This window comes from Schistocerca cancellata, chromosome 6 (assembly GCF_023864275.1).
Source record: "Schistocerca cancellata isolate TAMUIC-IGC-003103 chromosome 6, iqSchCanc2.1, whole genome shotgun sequence".
NCBI lineage: Eukaryota > Metazoa > Arthropoda > Insecta > Orthoptera > Acrididae > Schistocerca > Schistocerca cancellata.
In genome coordinates this window covers 172,188,524-172,211,124 of record NC_064631.1, presented here as the reverse complement: position 1 = coordinate 172,211,124, position 22,601 = coordinate 172,188,524, and the positions used below count along the sequence as shown (strand labels likewise).

The following is a 22,601-nucleotide window of genomic DNA, read 5'->3' as shown; positions in this document are numbered from 1 at the left end:
CCATTGTGCAGTATCTCAGTCAGTCACTGTATGTCAACATGAGCACATACACGAAAATTTCCCAACAAGATGACAATTCTAATCTGCAACACTGTAATTACATAACTGGGACATTTAGTTTCTGCACATAAGGTTTCCCCACCACTGAGACTGATTAAATCAGTAATCAGATGAGGCAGGGGGAATGGCAGAGAGGGTGGGCTGGGAGTGTGAGAGTGGGAATGAGTGGATGGGTGATCATTTTAATTAATTAATCAATTAATTTTTGGGGGAGGAGTTAAGTGGTGAGGTTTATGAAAGGGACAGTTTATCCCCAGGGGGTCATAAATCAGCCCCAGGGGGTCATAAATAAATCAGCACAACAATGAGTTATATGGAGGCAGCTAATTTGGACCTGAATGTATGCTTGGCCCTGAATGTTTGCATGTCCCTGAATGTATGCAACCTGAACAAACATAATGACTCAGAATTCGCTTTTCCCTACTATTACTTATTCCTTTTCAAAAAGTGCTTTTTTCACTGCACTGCTAAATCGCCTGGTCTTTGTTTTTTGTAATATGCAGATTACACCTGTGCATGTCATTGATACCTGCTGATGAACTTCAACTTTAGCAAATCTCAGCACAAAGGTGGAGATTAGAGATCTTAACAACGTAACATGTATGGAACATTATGAAATCCTAACAGGATAAAAGTGTTAGAAACCACTGTCCCACTGTCAGGCGTACAGGTCCTACAAACATTTGCACTACTGTACCAACCTCCCCAAATCTATAAAAAGCTGCACAATACTTTAAATAATTTCCCCAAAATAGTAAGTGCTTGTCTCTAATTGGTGCAAAATTGTAACAACTTGTCCCAAAATTTCAAGACACTGCCCTAACAATGTAACAAATTACCCCATGCTTCCCCAGACTGTAACAAATTGACCAAAATCTGTAGCAACTTTCCTCAAAACTGTGAACAAGGTGCATGATGTTAGTGCACTCCATACAGTACGAAATGAAGCCAAAGACATAGGTAGTATACGCTGTGGGATGGTTATGATTGCTACACAAAGTGCTCAACATGATGACTTGGAGCATTGAGACATGTTTAAAACTGTTCTTGACGAACAGTGTTGCACATTAAATTTCATCTAGACATTGCAGTATAAGTCTGTGTTAAATCTTTGTATACGTCTTGGCTTTATACACTACTGGCCATTACATGTGATTACAGTTTCAGCAAATTGGGTGCATAGATCCTGAGAAATCAGTACCCAGAACAACCACCTCTGCCCGTAATAACGGCCTTGATACGCCTGGGCATTGAGGCAAACAGTGCTTGGATGGCGTGTACAGGTACAGCTGCCCATGCAGCTTCAACACGATACCACAGTTCATCAAGAGTAGTGACTGGCGTTCAGTTGCGTGTTTAACAAACACGGGCCACGGTCGGCGAGCAGCATCTGCAGGGACGACCGTGTTTACGAGTGTGGCTGTAGTGCATTGTTGTGGTTTGGTCTAGCTGTCGCAGTGTCCGCATGTAGCGCTTGCTGCTATTGTTATTCTTCATTCGTCTCGGCACGCAGACCAACTGTGGTACACCATGTTACCAGACGTCTGTGACAGTGTAGTGTTGTAGGAAATGTGGCCATGGTGTATTCGAACTCTGTAAGGCGGAGATGATACTCTTCTATGGCGAGTGTCGACGAAATGCAGCTGAAGCCTGCGGGGTATATACAGAATGGTACCCGGAACAGAGAGCATCCAACGTGCCGCACATTGCAAAACATCTACCGCCAACTGTATGCAACAGGTATGGTCGTAGCACGCAAACGGGTCCGTAACAGGCCCGTCACAGGAGAAGCGGGTGCAGTTGGTGTGTTAGCTGCTGTTGCCATGAACCCACACATGAGTACGCGGGACATTGCGAGAGCCGGTGGACTGAGTCAAAGTAGTGTCATGCGCATACTGCATCGTCACCGCTTTCACCCGTTTCATGTGTCGCTACATCAGCAATTACATGGTGATGACTTTAATCATCGAGTGCAATTCTGTCAATGGGCATTAACAGAGAATGCGTTGCAGTTCTACCTGTTTACCGATGAAGCGGGTTTCACAAACCACGTGGCAGTGAATTTACGTAACATGCATTACTGGTCCGTGGACAATCCTCGCTGGCTCAGACAGGTAGAGCGACAGCGACCATGGACTGTAAATGTATGGTGCGGAATCATTGGCGACCACCTCATTGGTCCTCACTTCATTGCAGGGGCCCAAACAGCTGCAACATACATCGCGTTTCTACAGAATGATCTACTAACGTTGCTCGAAAATGTCCCACTGGAAACGCGTCGACGTATGTGGTATCAGCATGATGGCGCACCTGCACATTCCGCAATTAACACTAGGCTCACCCTTGACAGGATGTTCGACGGGCGTTTCATAGGACGTGGAGCATAAATTGGCCAGCCCGTTCTCCTGATCTTACACCTCGGGACTTCTTTCTGTGGGGTACGTTAAAGGAGAATGTGTACCGTGATGTGCCTACAACCCCAAGGGATATGAAACAACGTATTGTGGCAGCCTGCAGCGACATTACACCAGATGTACTGCGGCGTGTACGACGTTCATTACGCCAGAGATTGCAATTCTGTGCAGCAAATGATGGCCAAAACATTGAACATCTATTGGCCTGACATGTCGGGACACACTCTATTCCACTCCGTAATTGAAAACGGAAACCACGTGTGTACGTGTACCTCACCCCTCATGGTAATGTACATGTGCGTCAGTGAAAAAGACCAATAAAAAGGTGTTGGCATGTGGGAGTTATGTGCTGTTCTAGTCTCTTCTGTACCTAAGGTCCATCACCGTTCCTTTGGATCCCTACGTAATTCGGTGCTCTCCGATACACACGATCTAACAGCGGAGGACTGGTACTCAAGCGCCAACTTAAGGTTACAATATCTCCGGATGTAATTAACATTTTACAATGCAACAAATGGCACTGATTACGTATTTGTTTATATGTTCAGATGTGCTGACAAAACTAACCGGGTTCCATTTAAAAAAACGTAGGTTTGTGTTAAAAAACATACTTCCGTGCATTTTTTTATGGTTTATATTAACCAATCACATTAGCCCCTCTCCTCACGTTCGGTCTGTGGAATCGATTCGTCAGTATTTGATGTGGTTTACGAAATATATCCAGCGGTAATGTTAGGTGACTCACCCTGTATATATATCATGCAGTCATTTCATTACTCTGAAAGATGTTCGATAGATGCAGTACATTGTCTTTGGACTTACATTGCCGAGCGCGACCCCTAACACAATCATCCAACCCCATCCTCCATCGGGTGGAACTAGTTCATACTCCATAGTTTCCCCTCCAGTCATCTCTGCATCTGAAAATGAGAACAGGAATAATTAGCTGAAAAATCCATGTGTGTATTATGAAGTTAGATGAACTTCCTAACGAAGGCCATGCGTCCTTCAGCTCTGAGGCTTGTTTGTTGTGTACATCTACATTCATAACTCACTGACTATTAAGAAGTATGTGATAGAAGATCCATTCAATAAAACCATCTTTTAAAATATCTTCTCCTTCAGTTTGCAGATGTAGCGCGAGACTGAAGTGATAAGTCCAAAACCTAAGGCCTTCAACCTTTCTGTAAGCAAAATTACAGTGACCTTCTGTATATGCACTTAAGGTCTATGTTAAACAAACGTGATATAGGTTCCAAAATGCTGCGCAGTGTTCCTACGTAGGTCTTGCAATTGTTTTGAAAACAAACTTCTCAGTACCCTCCACATATTTGTTATTCACACGCCAAGCATATTTCGATTAAACATTATCTGAATTTTATTGTGTGACAGTTTTTACATATTCCGTTAGGTATACATGCAGGGAAAAAATAAGATATTATTCTAGGCTGCATAATTTGCAGAATAGAATATGAATGTAGATTTTCCTGGCGCATGCTGCTGACAAAATCTTGCTCACACTTGCATTCATATAGCTTCGTTCAAATTCGCGGTGTCACTCTCATCATCTTCTGGCTAAGTGTCGAGATTGCGTGTGCGTCCCATAAACAGCGTCCACCTTTTCCCCCTAAACCCTTGCATCGGTGATAAGCGTCTTATGCTATGGGGTGGAACGCATTTCGACTCTTCGTGACTGCAGGTCCACCTCGCTCCTCCCTTCTCCTTTGAGCACGCCCTGTGAGTGCAAGTGCTAGAGGCCTACGTATTCTCGACACTTCACCAACAGATCATGAGAGTGACAATCATCGAAACATCGTGGGATGTCAACAAACACACTTGAACAAATCCTGAGATGATTTACTCTGCTCATAGGAGTATTACACCAATCCACTGACTTGAAGAGTATGTGTTTTTACTATCGAAAATCTCTTTCTCAGCTAGTGAACGGGAGAACATTTCTTGCGTGCGCTGTGCAATGTGTCAACGTGTTTTAAAGGAACATTTCAAACTTATGTCTTGCATTCATTATCACTTCATGACAAGAAGTTTTGAGAGCATGGAAAACTGGTTGCTAGTTTGAAGAACCGCGTCTGAGGAGGTGCTGATGACTGTTACTTGTGATTTTTGGTTCGTAGGTAATGTGGAGAACATGCATTCTGATGCATAAGGGGCGATCTAAAAGTTCCCGTTTGAGAGCGTTGCTGCAATATCTATGCAACGTACCGCGACTCCAATGCGAATATTTAAGCCCAAGGCAAGGTATCAAGCCATTTATGTGTTTCTGAAGTGTGTGCTGTAAACGTGGCAGTGTGAACTATGGCGACGTTATTCCTAAATGCGTCTAAACAGGACCAGCATGCTGTCAATATTTTCTTGGTTTCCAAAGGACGTACAGATTACACATCCATCAGAGGATGAAGAATGTGGTTAGGGCAGCATGTCGGTCGAAAATCACCGTCGTGGAATGATGAGCTAAGTTCTATACTGGTGACGATTCGACACAAGACGACAGTCTATCTGGGAGCCAGCTTTACTCAAGTTGGAGATACTCGTGCATCCGCCCTGTGGTCCTCTCCCCATGCCATTATAACTCTTTCAATCCCTTAGAAAAGGCCTTGAAATGTGAACAGTGCCTGACAGATAAGGACACCCAGCAGGCTGTTACGGACTCCTTCAGCAGGACACAGAGTTTTACCAAACACGAATCTTCAAACTGGTGCGTCAGTAGAGTGATTGCCTCAATGCTTACAACGATTTTGCCTGATTGGCGTACCAATTGTGGACAGAACAGCCTTCGAATGTACACTTTTTGATCGCCTTTTATATCCAGTCTGCATGATACAGTGGGGTGTTACGCAAGTACATAGATCCGAAAATGGTCACATATGGTCGAAACTAGACATTTGTAGAGAAATGTGCAACTTAGACGGAAAATTAAACGACATATAAGTTTTTTATAAAATATAAGGTGCAGTACATGCCGCCACTGTAGAGACAGCTGCGGGGCTATGTTAACCTAGACAGTATCCAATCATGTCCGCACAAACAATTTCAAACCGTAGCGTCGATCACGAACAACAGAACTAAGCTCTGGTGTCATTCTATACAAATAACGTAAGCAATTATACGTCATGAACGAAGTATTGATCAATAGTGGTGTCCAGTATGTAACACAGAAGATTATAGTATACATATCATATACCTGAGAACTGTTGTAGAAGAGTATGGTGGTGGCTGTGTATCACCTCATGTTTCAGGCATGATATCCTTGGGTACAACACGGACTTGGACCAATCATGCTCACAGCTGGTACTAGGTGTAGACGTCGGGGTCTCATATCACTGGCGATATTAATTTGAGGTCTGTATATTGTCAAGACAAGATCCTCCAGCCAACTGTTCAGCACAACAGTCAGTGTTATTGCAAAGGGTTCGTCTTTTTAAACGAGAATGCTTGAGTGCTCGGCGTGCAACTCGCAAAACACATTCATCCAGCAGGAAGAACCCGAGCAAGGTTGTGTTTAGTTCAAACTTCTTGGGCGTCGTGGCAACCCTCCCCACTCACTAATGACCAGAGAACAAGTGGCACTGAAGAGTGAGACAGTGAGTACGTGAATGCGTCCTAACGGATGAAGCTGAAGTGTAAGAAATGTGAGACGTGTCTATATTTACAAGGAAGCAACAGAACACGTCTATGATGTACAAAATGACGGGAAATAGGACATGCTGCAAAACCATAACGAGACATAAATGTATGCGGACTTGTACAAATCCACTTTCAGTGCCGGCCGCGGTGGCCGTGCGGTTCTAGGCGCTCCAGTCCGGAGCCGCGCTGCTGCTGCTGCGGTCGCAGTTTCGAATGCTGCCTCGGGCGTGGGTGTGTGTGATGTCCTCAGGTTAGTTAGGTTTAAGTAGTTCTAAGTTCTAGGGGACTGATGACCAGAGCAGGTGAGTCCCATAGTGCTCAGAGCCATTTGAACCACTTTCAGAATTAATATAATGTCAGAAGTAAATCGAAGACCGCAGAAGATGGTACCGTGCCTCTTAAAATGGCTCAAATGGCTCTGAGCACTATGAGACTTAACAGCTGAGGTCATCAGTGCCCTAGAACGTAGAACTACTTAAACCTAACGAACCTAAAGACATCACACACATCCATGCCCGAGGCAGGATTCGAACCTGCGACCGTAGCGGTCTCGCGGTTCCAGACTGACGCGCCTACAACAGCTACGCCACGGCGGCCGGCCTGTGCCGCTTCGCGACACATTGTTGTTGAGGTGAGCATTCTGATGTTTGGTTCCTTGCGGTGGCTCCCCCTGTATGCCGAAGCGGACGCGATAGGCCGAAGCGGCCGCGAGAGGAGTCGGTTGTGAGTCTACGAACCGGAAGGCCCTGAGGTGACAGTAAACTGACTACGGGAGCTGGCAGTGTGACCTCCGAGTGTTACTGCATTGTTTATAAGGAGCGGCGGCGCCGTGGCGTGCTTGTTTACAGTGGTACTTGCAGCATTCAGTTTTTTTTGTCTGTCCATCTTCGGATTAGCGCCTGTTGCTGTGGATGTTCCAAACCAAGATTCTCAACGAAACCTTGGCGTACCTATAAGAGAACGCTCGAATTCCCAGGAAGGAATGTATTGTCGGTAGATTTACTTTGCTCAACGAAATATCATGTTATCATTGTTGTCTACTATTGACTCCTTAACTGCAGACTGTATTTTAGGTGGGTCAGCTCCCTACAAATAGTGGACTTGGAACTGCCGGTGTCTGCGAAGGGTTTGTTCCCAGACTCCTGGTGTTCTGACTTGGGCAAATGAAGTAGATCAGATCGTATAAGGTGCCGTTCCAAATTGGTTATAGTCATAATGAATACACCTGCGTCGATATTGGGTCAGTGCTATTGAAGTTTGTTGCTGCTGCGCGTGTTGTGTGTGAATGAGAAATAGGTCATTCATAAGGAGTGATACACTAGCCGAACATTTAACTGAGTGTTCCCTGCATTAAACCTATTCAAATTTCCTAGCCACAGGGGTGGGCAGGAAGGGTTATATTAGTCTTTAGTCTTTAATTTAAATAAGTATTTGCTGTTGTTGTTAATTACACATGACACACTACATGATGTATGATTTTGTCTTGGGGGTTTGCAAGCACAGTGGTTCACTATGCATATGGCGGTTGGGGGGGGGGGGGGATGGTGAGGACTGGTGGCTCAGCAGCATCCATCAGCACTTTTTTCTGGTATCATCTTACAGCTGACGCAACTGCACCTGCCATAAACAGGCCATGTGTCAAATTTAGAGAGGGGAAGCCCAGCATCTGTGGTGCTAAGATAGTTATGCTTGTTATATTTCACTGACATCTGGAATTCTTGAAATTTTATCCACTGCTGCCAAGGTAATGGAGAGGGACGAAGAGACCCTATAGTGGCATGTCACGACAATTTATAAAATCTGTGAGGTGGTTACCAACAACTTTGTTCACTGTTTGTTTCACATATAAATATATTATATAACTGGACGTCATGCACGTTAAACAATTAACCCCATTGTATTTTCGTAATGTATAACCCTAGGTGTCGTAAAATGTGTTATAATCCGCAAGTACTGCAGGTATAAACGAAACCGTGTTATTACACATTAGGTCCACTGAAGATGCCTTAACGTAAAAAGTGAAACGCGTCTGGAGCTAAAAAATACATTGCAGTAAGAAAACGGCATTTAAACGTATAAAATACGTACTTAAATCTATGTTTTTAAACTCTGCCTTCTGTCTAACACAATGAACTTTTTTTTTCCTATTCGTCCTAACATGTTCCGACATCTGTGTACTCTACTACAGGTTGGCAGTGGTAGCGACAAAGAGGTTAATAAAAAGCAGAATGGCTGAATCGCATTTTTAATTGTTGTTGTTGTTGTGGTCTTCAGTCCTGAGACTGGTCTGATGCAGCTCTCCATGCTACTCTATCCTGTGCAAGCTTCTTCATCTCCCAGTATCTACTGCAACCTACATCCTTCTGAATCTGCTTAGTGTATTCATCTCTTGGTCTCCCTCTACGATTTTTACCCTCCACACTGCCCTCCAATGCTAAATTTGTGATCCCTTGATGCCTCAAAACATGTCCTACCAACCGATCCCTTCTTCTAGTCAAGTTGTGCCACAAACTTCTCTTCTCCGCAATCCTATTCAATACCTCCTCATTAGTTACGTGATCTACCCACCTTATCTTAATTAATGTATTACAATGGAAAAGAAGCAAAATTTAAATAATTGTCTGCCACTTAAATTGAATACTTGGCAGTTTAGAATATATGTCTTGTTTCATTCTTTTAAAGAATATCCCTTCACAAGTTACAGTCAGCGAATACCTAGGGTTGTTTGCAACTACTTAGAAAATGATATATACAATGTATACTCTGATGATCTGAAAAATAAACTACCTTAGGACATGGACAAGAGGAAAGGAATGTGCTGATTCAGCATCCGTCAGCACCTTGCTTCCGGTGCCATATTACAGCTGACACAATTGTGTCATAAATTAGACATGTGTCAAGGTTAGGGATGGCAGGTTCAGCATTTGTAGTGCTGAAGCGGTTATGCTTGTTATGTTTCACTAACATGTGTTATTCCTGGGATTCTATCATTACAAGCCATGGTCCTGGAGGGAGACAGCCCTCCTGCCACAGCCCACCTGGACACTCTCATCATCATGCTGTCAGCCAGCTGCATGCAAGCCACCCATCCTTTGAGAAATTTCTAGTTGCCTGCTGCGCAGCAACCGTTTCTCATGTAACTGGCTTTGATACATTTCACTGCCATCAGCAACTACTATATCTTATCGTCAAGGCAAGGCCACCCTACTACCCCACCCCCATACCACTAAACCGCAAGTGTGCTGGAACTTTCGTCAAATATGTTTGCATTACTGACTTCCAAAAATTCGTTTAAGGACTGACTCACAAGACACATCGATAAATTTCCTTCGAATCTGTATATCACCTTCTTTGGTGTACTGCAACCTGCAATTTTGTTTAAAAATGTAAATAACGGTTTAGGAATTCGTGTTTCTTGATCATGAGTTTTACCGTAATTACTACTCCACAAACCCTGAAAACGCGAAATAGAATCAAGTCCTGTTTCACATTCTAGTTGCTTACTGTCACCAATAGATGGATTCCCACTTAAAAAAGTGACAAACGTTCATTCTCTCTACCATGAGTCATTATCACTGTCACCAAAAGTTGTCTGTACTGGGCAAACACATTCAAAGTTCACTCTATGAACCACACTTGGTTTAAGACACAACAGAGCCTAAAATTAATTATTTTCTATAGTGTCAAAGTATTTTGAAATGTCTTCAAAATTCGTTGGCAACACGGATCGAATGTCTACGACGTAACTGACGATAAGTACAAGAAAAAAACGCTGTAAGCCTCAAAGCAATTAATTTACGACATCTATGATGTCACAATATTCTAAAACACGTCAGGATATGAAATGATTATGTTGCAGAAATATCTACATACGTGAAGTGTGTATTCAGTCTGAGTAGAAAACGTGACGCTTATGTGGGTCATCGCAGTGTGCCTACATCAAAATTACTTTGCTCACGTATCTCGTTATGACTGTGCATTCCAAGGGTGTAAGGGGTAAAGGGAGAGTGAAGAAAATATATCACTATAACAAGTAATCGATGACAAATAATCCAAAAATGATTGGAACCTAGCTGAGGTTAGGTACAAATGAAGCATTGTAAGGCTTAAATTAATTATATTCCGACATCTACGGTACCGCAACTTCTAAAATGCGTCAGAAAATGTAATGTTTACGAATGGACCGAGTGTTTGATCCCTGTGCGAGACTGTTTAGGTACATACACGATGACTTGCGTCTTTGTTTTCAGCTACTCTGTTATGAAATGTAATTACTTCCACGATTATACGTAATTCCCCATCGATATCGCTGCAGTAGTCACATTATTTCGTTTCTGTTTTCTATGTATTAAGATGTCGATATTATCTTCTCTGCAAACCGGCCATTTCATGCTGTCACACTCACACACATACTATAATGTTCATGTACCTCACTTCGCAATATTTACAGCTATTTTGTTTGAACTTTGATAATTGGAGGTTTTAACCATGAGCTGTGTGGCTGAGTACTTGATATTAATACTATATTTCAGCTGTAGCAGCATTAAGAAATGGTAGAATCTCTCATGCCATTTTTGGTTGTGGCCCCCTAAATTGTGGAACACTACCACTTCTGCATCTGCATCTACATATCTGTACGTTATAAATAACTATTTCCGTTTAATAAGGGTTTTCGCATTTGTGTAGCACTTACAGCAATGGAGGATGGTCACACAATCGTATGCTCACGTGCAATGTCTTGTGATATGCAGTAGGTGTTTTTTGGTCATATTTTCGTAGATGTCCTGCATAATACGATAAGCATCAGACTTTGTAGGTATTTTAATGAATTACACAGACAATTTAAATGCGGCTATATTTAATTTGAAGCATCATTATCTTCCTGCCTGCATTATCTTTACACCTCCCCCCCCCTCTCTCCCCCTCTCCCCCTCTCCTATCCCTGCTTATTCTGTTGATGAATGAAAGAAACGTTGGGTGATGACATTGCACACATTATCAGACTGAATACACTTTATGTATTTAGATGCTGTTACAACGTAAACATTACATTTTATAACGTAATTTAGAATATTGCGGCATAATAGATGTGGTAACGCAGTTAATTATAGATTTTCAAAGCTTCTTTTGTACTTAACTTCTAGGTGGCCAATAATTCTTTAGCGTCTTTTAGTGATTTTTTTTCTGGTGATGCATTTTCTCCCCCTTTCACATGACACATACTTCGGAGTTCTCAATCACAGTGAGACATGTGTGGAAAATAATTTTGATGTTAACATTCTGTGATAATGTACATAAACATTACATTTTTTATAGACACTGAATACACTTTGCGCATTTAGATACTGTCACAACATAGAGATTTCATTGTCTGTTGCATTTTAGAATATTGTCACATCATTGACGTGGTGAAGCAGTTTATTAGCGGTTTACAGCTTTTTTCTTGTACTCAACTCTACTAGGTCCTAGATAATAGATGTAAACATCGCACTGTCCGTGTTCCCAACTAATTTTGCCGACATTGTTAAATACTGTGACACCATAGAAAGTGGTTAATTTTAGGCTCTTGTGTTAAACCAAGTGTGTTTCATAGAACGAACCGACAGTGAGAATAATTCGTGGTACAGAGACAAACTTCTGGCGCTTTTTTAACAATGGATCCGCCTATTGTGACTATAAGCAACTGCGATATGAAATAGGATTTGACTGTATTTCGCTTTTTCAAGATTTTCAGAATAGTGTGTAAGGCGAAACTCAAGTTCAACAAATACTAATTCCTAATTCGTTATTTATGTTTTATAAGCAAATGTCGGGTTTTAATTATTTATAGAGAAATATGCTACTACTCACCCAAATGTTCCACGACTTCGGCACGTGTCGACAGAATTCCAGGAATACGAGGTGTCACCGAAATGTAACAAGCATAACAGCTTCAGCACTGTGGATACTGGGTCTCTCGTCCCCAACCTTGACATTTATCTTGTTTACGACATGTGCAAATGTCGCAGCTGCAATATGTCACTGGAAACGAAGTGCTCACAATTTCTGAGTGAGCACTTTTCTTTTCCCTTGCCCAAATTGTAATGTAAGTTATATAACATTTTGTGAGTGGTTACGAACAACAAGAAGTATTCGCTGACTGTAACCAATGAAAGTATGTATGTTCTTTCAAAGAAGTGAAACAAGCCATTCATTGAAAACAGACTTCTGTTTAAATGCCGTGGCAAGTAATTATTTATATTTTGATTTCTTTGCCACTTAATACTGTAACTAAAAATGTTAAGCATCCATTCTGCATTTTATGAACCGAAATGTCGCTCCCACTTTGGACCTTTGCTGGAGTACATTGATGTCGAAACTCGTTACGGTACACAGAAAAAAATACATTTTGTTTGGCAGAAGGAAAAGTTTACAGACCCAAATTTAAACACTCATTTTATAAATTTAAATGCAGCAGTTCTTTCTAAAATGTATTGTGTTTTCTCGAGACGCGAAAACAGTTGAGATCCTAAGTTTTACGTAAATTAATTACTACTTACAATTACTCGTTTTCCAGGCTGAAATCTGGTTTCCTCTCATCTGGTCATAGATAAGAGGTCACACTATTACTTCACTTATGAAATATAGACACATTTTCAAGTCACATTTTTTCTCTTAATTCCATATTTCGATAAGCTAACTGCTGTAACACACCACTACTAATGTAGCAGTTACTGCAGATTTTCTTTCGAGAACTATAATTTCTGTTGTGGCAATGTTTTCATTTGATGTCTCTTTTCCGAATATCTTACGTAAATACTGTTAACCAACCGAAGGACATAATAACAACTGTTCCCTTCTGGTCTGTTTGTAGCTATGCATGTATGAATGTGTGTGTGTCTGTGTATGTGTATTTGTATGTTTCCAAGTGAGCATCAAACTAATATTTTTTTAAATATATAATATAATATTAAGATATTCGGGAGGGTAGGGTTCTGGGTAGTCAGGGACGAAACTGTAGAAAGCTGAATGCGGATCCTATAGTTGTCAGACTGTAGACCAAAAGTCATGGGGGTTTGTATGGTTGGATTTTTGGTTTAAAGGTTACTTTAACCATGGAAGAGTGAAGGGAAAGAATTGCGAGGTATTATTCTTATGATCATTTGTTGGCGTGTTGTTCTACTATCTTATCTGTTAATATAAATTGTGAGTTGTTTTACACTTAAAAGTAGTCAGACAAAAGGGTTTTCTTCTCTGATTTGGTTTCTGTATATGATAATTCTCTTTTAGTATCAGGGAGGGTCTTTTATTGTATATTTTGACTATTTTCATGTCTCCTTCTCTACAGATTGTCTTGTGATTATGTTCTCTGAGATGTTCAGCAAAAGTAGAGTGGTTTGTCCCGTATTTCCATGCTGTCATGGGTTCCTCGTATCTGTCATCGAAGTTTCTACCTGTTTGCCTCAAGTACCTCCCATCACAAGAGTTACATTTCAATTGATGTATACCTGCTTTTTTGTACGTGTATGTCTGTTGTTAGTTTTGGGATGATATTTTTTCATAGGTTTGTCTATTGCGTATGCTGTGTATATGCCTTGCTTTTGAAAATGTTAGTGATTTTATGTCTGAGTTTGTGTTTGTATGTCACTGAGTTCGATATTCTATCTTCTCTCGTATTTTCCTGCTTACTCTGCAGATTTCAACTACAGAAACGAATTATTATAAGTAGTATCTAAAAATTAGGATGTGAGGTGTTTTCTAACGTACAAGTATCGCTTGTAAAAACAAAACTGTATTTTCCATATTAAATCCACTCAAAATGCCTAAATGTAAAGTGAAAAGCGTTTGGAGCAAATAAGATAGATTGCACCAAGTAAAAGGCGTTTGAATTTGTAGAATGAGTATTTATGTACTTGCTCACGCAAACGAACCTATCAAATTTAAGTGTTTATCTATGGAGTAGAAGGACCTGTCCAGAAGAAATGATTTCAGAGTAGATTTATAATCTGCTTTGCAGCTGAAGAGAACCACAGGATTGATGCAAGAGACGTAAACGTAAAATATTTCTCAGGAAGGCTTCTGTAGTCTAAACACAGTTTTTAATCTGAAATTTTATATATATCTGAAATGAAAAGTTTGCAATGAAACTGTGTTATTAGTTTTGACTTATGGGACTGAAGAATGGAGTTTAAACACATAAAAATTAAGACCGTGCATTGGAAAGTTGCATGTTTGGTAAATATTAGGAGTGATGGGAAACACACACAAATGCATCTGAGGAAACACTGAGGTGGACGACGTCATTACGAAGATTATGGTGGAAGGTGGACAGATGATATTTTAAATCATGCTTTGACTAACGAATTTCAACAGTAACGGTAGCTGGTCGTCGTGACTGTCCACCAGTCGCTCTTTATCCTGCCTTAATGTCACTGCACACTATTGCGACAGTCTACCGGTCGCAACATCACAGATTTATCGTACAGGTGCTATCCAAGGCCGTTCTCCTCTTGTTTATGATCAGAACCAGGTAGCAACTTATCCGTGCAGCTGCGATTACGGACGGTGATAAATTCTCAACAGCTTTCAACATCAGATTATCAGTCTGCATTGGAGATGTACACTAAGGTCTACTTTATTTATCGACGCGTAAGCATAGCTCCATTCTCATTTATTAATCGCGTGTCATCATTCTGTCATTGTTAAAATACATAGTAACAATGTGTTTACTTCCTAGAGTCTGACAACAGTATCCTGCCTGCAGTGTTATAACTACAATATCGCAGAGTGCTGCAGTAAATGACGATCTAAATCACAAACAATCTTCCGGTGTGTTGCGAAGTGTACTTCGTCTGCTGCTATCATTTGCCGTCTTCTTGTCCCATTTGGGAGTCGGGCGGATGGGTTCCAAGTTAAGCCTCTGAATAAGCTCGAATTCTCTGGTTTTCTTTTCATGGTCGTTTTGCAAGCTGTGATTCCATGGGAGTGATACGTAGCCTCCCTTATTGGAAAGTACTCTCTCAGAATCATACACTTTTGAATACTGCAAGTCTTGTAGGGTCTGAGACGTGAGGTGGATGGCCATTTCTGCGATGCTTTCCCGCTTACTGAACGAACCACTGCTGTAACACACTACTGTTATTTACAACTTTCTATTTCCTACACGATTATCCAAGAAAAGGTGTTGCCGGGAACGCGTATTGGAATCAGTAATCACCTACTGCTGACAAATTTTTCAACACAGTGAGTTTTCTTTCCTTTCAACTGTTAGTTTTAGATACGGTGACTGTTACAACGTTAGCTCGCACCAGATGTCTCATAATATGTTTTAAATAGCTTCCTATTGTTGACTCTCAAAATCTTCAAAAATTTCGTCCTTTGGATAGTTTAATCATTCCAGTTTTCATCTGCCAGGAAGTTTCACATCAGTGCCCATTCCGCTGCAGAGAGAAAGTTTCATTCTAGAAATATCCCCCAGGCTGTGACTAAGCCATGTCTGCGGAATACCCTTTCTCCCAGGAGTACTGGGCACCTCTTCATTGACAGTTTGAATTCCTATGGACCCTGTATGGAGCCGTCTGTATGCAACGTATGATGGACAATGCAACTGGTGTGACGTCACAAGTTCTTTGCAGGGCCCGTCTTTCTTGTGAGTTTGGGGACAAGTCCACGTGAGATGTTCGCAGCAGCGTCGGAGCATTTCACCATAGCAAATTGCGATGGTGCTATGAATCAAAATCTGACCTTTCCTCCGTATCGATGACAAATCCTAATCACTGTCAGATACTAAATATACCATTCGTTTCTGACAGCAGAAGTATTCCATACAAAGTTTCTTTCATGTTGCCTCAGTTGTTTTGTTGTAGCATCGTAACCACATCAGGAGGAAGGTAAGCCATGGTTATCTACCAGTAACGGTAATTTCGCGTGATGTATGTGGAAGGTGCTTCCCTCTCTCCGTAGACTGCACAGTTTTTGCACTTTAGCAACCACCACACTGTCACACTGTAACATACGCTCCAACACTCATAGCGTTCGATGCGGAACGCTGATGAAAGTTTTTGTGATGCTTTCCCATTTGCTAAACGTACCACTGGTGTCGGATCTTCTTATCTCTTCCATAAATCCTACTTTTTAAGGGTCACAGACGGCATACCAGCGTGGATCAGTAGAAAGAAGTCACTATTTTATCGGTGAGCTACTTTTTCTTTGGACCTCAGCTCAGTGTGTCATCTGCCTTTGCCCTATTCGCTTCGTGTGGTCATACCACTCGCTGTACACTCCTACTTCGGCACATCTTACGCTTGTATCTGTTTCTCATGCTTGTAAGCGAACAGTTATCATCGTATTTCCCGTAAGACCATGTCACGAGTGTACCGTGAATATCACAAATCCGGTAAAACATAAATCTTCGACATCACTGCGGCTGGAAAAAGATCCTGCAAGAACGGTACCAATGACTGAAGAGAAACGTTCAACGTGACAGAAGTGCAACCCTTCGGCAAATTACGGCAGATTTCAATGCTGGGCCATCACCTAGTGTCAGCGTGCGAACCATTCAACGAACATCATTAATATGGGCTTTCGGAGCCGAAGGCCCACTCGTGTATGCTGATAACTGCACGACACAAAGCTTTACGCATCACCTGTAGCGCTCCTCTAACACCATAAAAGATCCAATGTGATACCATAATGAATACTTTTTTTGTAAGAATTTGATAGCTAGCGATGGAAACAGACTGACATTGCTACACTACACACCGCAAAAGAAGTTTTGCATCACCCCAGTTCCCAGAACTACTGAAAATAGACGTTGACTGTGGATATTGTATCACAGACATAGTCCCTTCGATTGTTCAGAGATGTCACTAAACCCACCCAAAAATGAAAACAACCATATACGAGCAGCGTCTATTAGACGGAGGGGGTCCGACAGCCGATCAGTTACAGCCATTCCACCAGGGAGGAGGTACACGGCTCGTTTTGTCTGTAGTTCAACGATGCCTAGACGGTCAGTACCGCGGTTATATCGCATCTGCATTGTTACTTTGTGCCAGGAAGGGCTCTCAACAAGGGAAGTGTCCAGACGTCTCCGTGTGAACCAAAGCGATGTTGTTCGGACATGGAGGAGATATAGAGAGACAGGAACTTTCGATAACGTGCCTCGCTCGGGCCGCCCAAGGGCTACTACTGCAGTGGATGACTATTACCTACGGATTATGGTTCGTAGGAATCCTGACAGCAACGCCATCATGTTGAATAATGCATTTCGTGCAGCCACAGGATGTCGTGTTACGACTAAAACTGCGCGCAATAGGCTGCATGATGCGCAACTTCACTCCCGACGTTCATGGCGAGGTCCATCTTTTGAACCAAGATATAATGCAGCGCGGTACAGATGGGCCCACCAACAAGCTGAATTGACCGCTCAGGATTGGCATCACGTTCTCTTCACCGATGCGTGTCGCGTATATCTTCAGCCAGACAATCGTCGGAGACGTGTTTGGAAGCAACCCAGTCAGGCTGAACGCCTTAGATACACTGTCCAGCGAGTGCAGCAATGTGGAGGTTCCCTGATGTTTTGGAGTGGCTTCGTGTAGGGCCGACGTACGCCGCTGGTGGTCATGGAAAGCGCCGTAACGGCTGTACGATACGTGAATGCCTTCCTCCGACCAATAGTGCAACCATATTGGCAGCATATTGGCGAGGCATTCGTCTTCATCGACGACAATTCGCGCCCCCATCGTCCACATTTTGTGAATGACCTCCTTCAGGATAACGACGTCGCTCGACTAGAGTGGCCAGCATATTCTCCAGGCACGAAACCTATCGAAGATGCTTGGGATAGATGGACGACGTTACCCACCAACCACTCTGAGGGATCTACGAGGAAACGCCTTTGAGCAGTGGGACAATCAGGACCAACATTGCCTCGATGAACTTGTGGATAGTATGTCACGACGAATACAGGCATGCATGAATGCAAGGGGACGTGCTACTGGGTATTAGAGGCACCGATGTGTACAAGAATCTGGACCACCACCTCTGAAGGTCTCGGTGTATGGTGGTACGACATGCAATGTGTGGTTTCCATGAGCAATAAAAAGGGCGGAAATAATGTTTATGTGTTTATGTTGATCTCTGTTCCAGTTTTCTGTACAGGTTCCGGAACTCTCGGAACCGTGGTGATGCAAAACTTTTTTTGATGTGTGTATTATAAAACTCTCGTGCTCTCAACCAAAAACTATTAAATTAGCAGTAACAGCTTAGACTCGAAGAAAACAAATAATTAAAGGCCATGGAAGTCCTTACGTACGGCGCACCAACTTGATTGTGCTAGAAACGACGCAGGGAGGAGAGGACTAACCAAGGCATTGCAGAAAACATCCCAGCATTCAGTTGTAATGACTGCAAAAAAGGTGTCGGGATTTTCCAGAGAAATTTTGATCAACACTCCTTAAAACGACAACAATGCATGCAGCGTTTTCACGTGATAATGATAGAAACATTTAGGGTATATACATTCTCTATTGGTTTCATTTGCAACAACGATCTCCACAAGAAAAAAACTGTATACAACAATGGATTCAAAATACATTTTCGTCAAATACGACATGCCAATTGTAGAACATTCATTGACGTTTACTGTTTCTCACCTGTGAATATGGTTGTTATAACTGAAAATGGTGGAGAATAAATATGAAATTGTACACCTGATGGTGCAAATGCACTCTTTCCAGTAGTCAATAGCCGTAGAAAGACACCGGTTAGAAGTTTCATAAAAGTTTAGTGGTTGTGGAGTATGATAAATGTGCCAGTATGATTTAGGGATAGGTGATCTGTTTAACGACAGAATCCAGATTTGTAAGAGAAGACGAGGAAACTCCCTTCCACCCAGTACTGCTTCTTACGTGTGTACCGTGAAATCGCATAAAGATGTCTCAAGTTACGTGACATGAAGTGAACAGCAGAAACGTGATAACTGCTATGATAATGCCTTGCTACTTTACCTGGATGTAAATGCTCAGCAGGACCGCAGCACCGGGGGCTCTGGAGATATCATTCCACTGTCACGACTCCACTCACTGTGTTGCCTGAAGCAAAATTCGCTGCGTGTTATCAACGCGGATACCACTCGAAATGACTCGTTCGATAATTACCTGTGATCAGTGAGACAATCGATAGCATGGTGAAATATGTTTGTCCTCCAGTTAATGTAGATTTGGTTCACATTTCCTACACACAGATTTCAGGCAGCAGCTCTCGCTATTATTCCTTTCACTGAGGACAGCGTATATTTTATCCTTCCTTTTTTTCCAAAGCCGGCCGCTGTGGCCGAGTGGTTCTAGGCGCTTCAGTCCGGAACCGTGCTGCTACTACGGTCTCAGGCTCGAATCCTGCCTCGGGCGAGGATGTGTGTGATTTCCTTAGGTGAGATAGTTTTAAGTTGTTCTAAGTCTAGAGGACAGATGACCTCAGATGTTACGTCCCACAGTGCTGAGAGCCATTTGAACTATTTTTTTTCCGAAGGAGCACCATACCAGCCTATGAACGTATTCTAAATGTTTCTTTACTACCTCGTTCCCACGTGGCATGGAGTTTTTCATCAGCACATATACAATAGTCGTGAGCACTGGACAAACCTGCTCCAGCTGTGTGGTTACTTTATTTAACAAGCACGACCTGTTTCGTAACGTTAGTTACCTCATCGCGTGAAGGCAGTTACAACACGATGCTGGAGTGAAATAGCTTTCCCCCGAATCCTGGAAGGCGCTGCTACGGTCGCAGGTTCGAATCCTACCTCGGGCATGGATGGGTGTGATGTCATAAGGTTAGTTAGGTTTAAGTAGTTCTATGTTCTAGGGGACTGATGACCACAGATGTTAAGTCCCATGGTGCTCAGAGCCAATTGAACCATTTGAAGCCTGGAAGGCGCTTGGCCGTCACCTGCTGTGAACACGTCTGAACTCAGGTGACAGCTGCACGTGAACTACATCCACAGCTTCACATGCCGCTGTCACCGGCCCGTAGCTAAATTTCACAGTGTGAGCAACCACGCGCCTCATGGTTCTTGTACAACTGAATATGGGGTTATAACTGTGAAAAACCAGTCGTGATTTTGAACCTGTAACACTATTTACAACTGAAGTGGTTAATTATCTGACTCTACAGAAAAATATAAAAATACAGTAAATGAAGTAAGCAAATGTGGATGCTCACAGTTGAAAAATTAGACTGACAGAAAATGCAAAATGGCAAAGCAGGGATGCATAGAGGACACGTGCAAGGCTGCAGGGGTATTGAAGCGATCTTTCGAACGAACAGAAGAGACCGAATGAATACGCAGCGCTTAGATGCCAAGCCAGTACTAAGCAAATAAAGGAAAGCTGAAAGGTGGAAGGAATATATGCATGGGCTTTACAAGGTAAATGATTTTGAAGACAAAAAATGGTTCAAATGGCTCTGAGCACTATGGGACTTAACATCTGGGGTCATCAGTCCCCTAGAACTTGGAACTACTTAAACCTAACTAACCTAAGGACATCACACACATGCATGCGTGAGGCAAGATTCGAACCTGCGACCGTAGCGGTCGCGCGGTTCCAGATTGAGGCGCCTAGAACCACTCGGCCACACCGGCCGGCTTTTGAAGACACTCTTATAGAAAGGAAAGAGAAAATAAATGAGGATAGGATGGAAGATATGATACTGCGAAAAGAATCTAACAGGGCACTGAGACTCTAGGTGGAAACAGGACTCCTGGAATAGATGACTTTCAGTCAGAATTATCGAGATCCTTGGGAGAGCTAGCCGTAACGAAACTATCGCACCTGGCATGCAAGATATATGACATAAGCGGAACACCTCAGACTTCACTAAGAGTATGTCAGTTCCAGTTTCAAAGACTTTAGGCGCCGACTGTTATGAATATTACCAAGTTACTAGTTGCTTAAGCAGTAGTGCAGTCTTTGATATTGTAAGGCATCGGTATTGTACTCCTTATTTATCGCTGGCTTCTGGACCTTCGAGGCTGAGCACGCCTTTACTCTGAGAGAGAACTGTCTTGCTGTATAATGCTTTTGCGCATAGCCCCGTCGCTATTAAACAGTATGAAGGAATTGATAGAAAGTGTAATTAAGAGTGAATGTGTTACGTCTTTTCGTAGAAGATAGGTGCTCGGGTAATTCAGTTGTTCCGAGAAGAGGCGCGCGGGATTAATAATAGGATTTCTGAGTAAAAGAGTGTATTGTGAGAGAATAAGTAATTTTGGTGGAGAAACGCTTTGATAGTAGAACGTAAATGAAAAGGCTTCGTGATCAGTTGTTACCTGCATAATCCGAATGAAAGTGCAATGTAGAAATGGTTGCTTCAGTGTGAATATAGAACAAGCCTAATTGTTACTAAGGGACTCGATGGGCGTAGGCACTGTTAGTGAAGTGCGTTACGTGACAAAGGGAAAATGAAACAAAGAAATTTTATTTGTACAACTTTAATATTTACAAAGTACACCGAGGTGACGAAAGGTGTGGGATACCTCCTAATATCGTGTCGAATCTTTCTTCGCCTGGCACAGTGCAGCACCTCGATGTGGCATGGACTCCACAAGCCGTTGGACGTCCCCTGCAGAAAATCTTGGTCCACGCTACCTCTGTAGTTGCCCATAATCGCGAAAGCGTTGCCGGTGCGGAATTTTGTGCACGAACTGACCTATCGATTATGTCCCATAAATCTTCGATGGAATTTATGTCGGGCTATCTGGGTGGTCAAATCATTCACTCGAGTTGTTCAGAATGTTCTTCAAACCAATTGCGAACAATTGTGCCCCGGTGACATGGCTCATTGTCACTCATAAAATTCCATCGTTGTTTGGGAACACCAACCCCATGAGTGCCTGTAAATGGTCTCCAAGCAGCCTAACACAGCATTCTCCCTTCAATGATACGTTCAGTTGGACCAGAGGACCCAGCCCATTTCACATAAACACGGCCTACACCATTATGGAGCAGCCACCAGCCTGCACAGTGCCTTGTTTACAATTTGGGCCCACAGCTTTGTCGGGTCTACGCTACATTTGAACACTACCATCAGCTTTTACCAACTGTTACGACTTCTGCACCACTTGTTAGCAGCAGACACAGTGGCTGCGCCAAAGACTGAGACGGCGTGGAGTTTTACAATTATTTATTTATTTATTTATTTATTTATTTATTTATTTATTTATTTAACCTGATCAGATTAGGGCCATCAGGCCCTCTCTTACATCGGACCAGTGTTTCACACATGCAGCATTTCACACATCAGAGTTACATCATGAACATAGTTTAAATGAGAAAATTAGCTTACTCTAGTGACAATATGAATAAAGAGTAGTGACTAAGACCTAATAAAGTAAATGCGGAAGTATTTTTACAACAGTTGCTATACATACAGATTATGATAAAAGCAATAATAATAACAGTAAAACAAAAAATCAAATAATAATGATGAATATGACTAAGACCT

General features: G+C 42.3%; 1 protein-coding gene across 1 annotated transcript in view; it reads right to left on the bottom strand.

Annotated features, from left to right (window-relative positions):
• The window catches only part of LOC126088228 (monocarboxylate transporter 13-like), a 59,091-nt gene that overhangs the window by 31,634 nt on the left and 4,856 nt on the right, over positions 1-22,601 (bottom strand). The window contains exon 2 of the mRNA XM_049906356.1: positions 3,297-3,394. Coding sequence (XP_049762313.1) covers positions 3,297-3,394 — 98 coding nt within the window. The remainder of the gene's footprint in view (positions 1-3,296; positions 3,395-22,601) is intronic.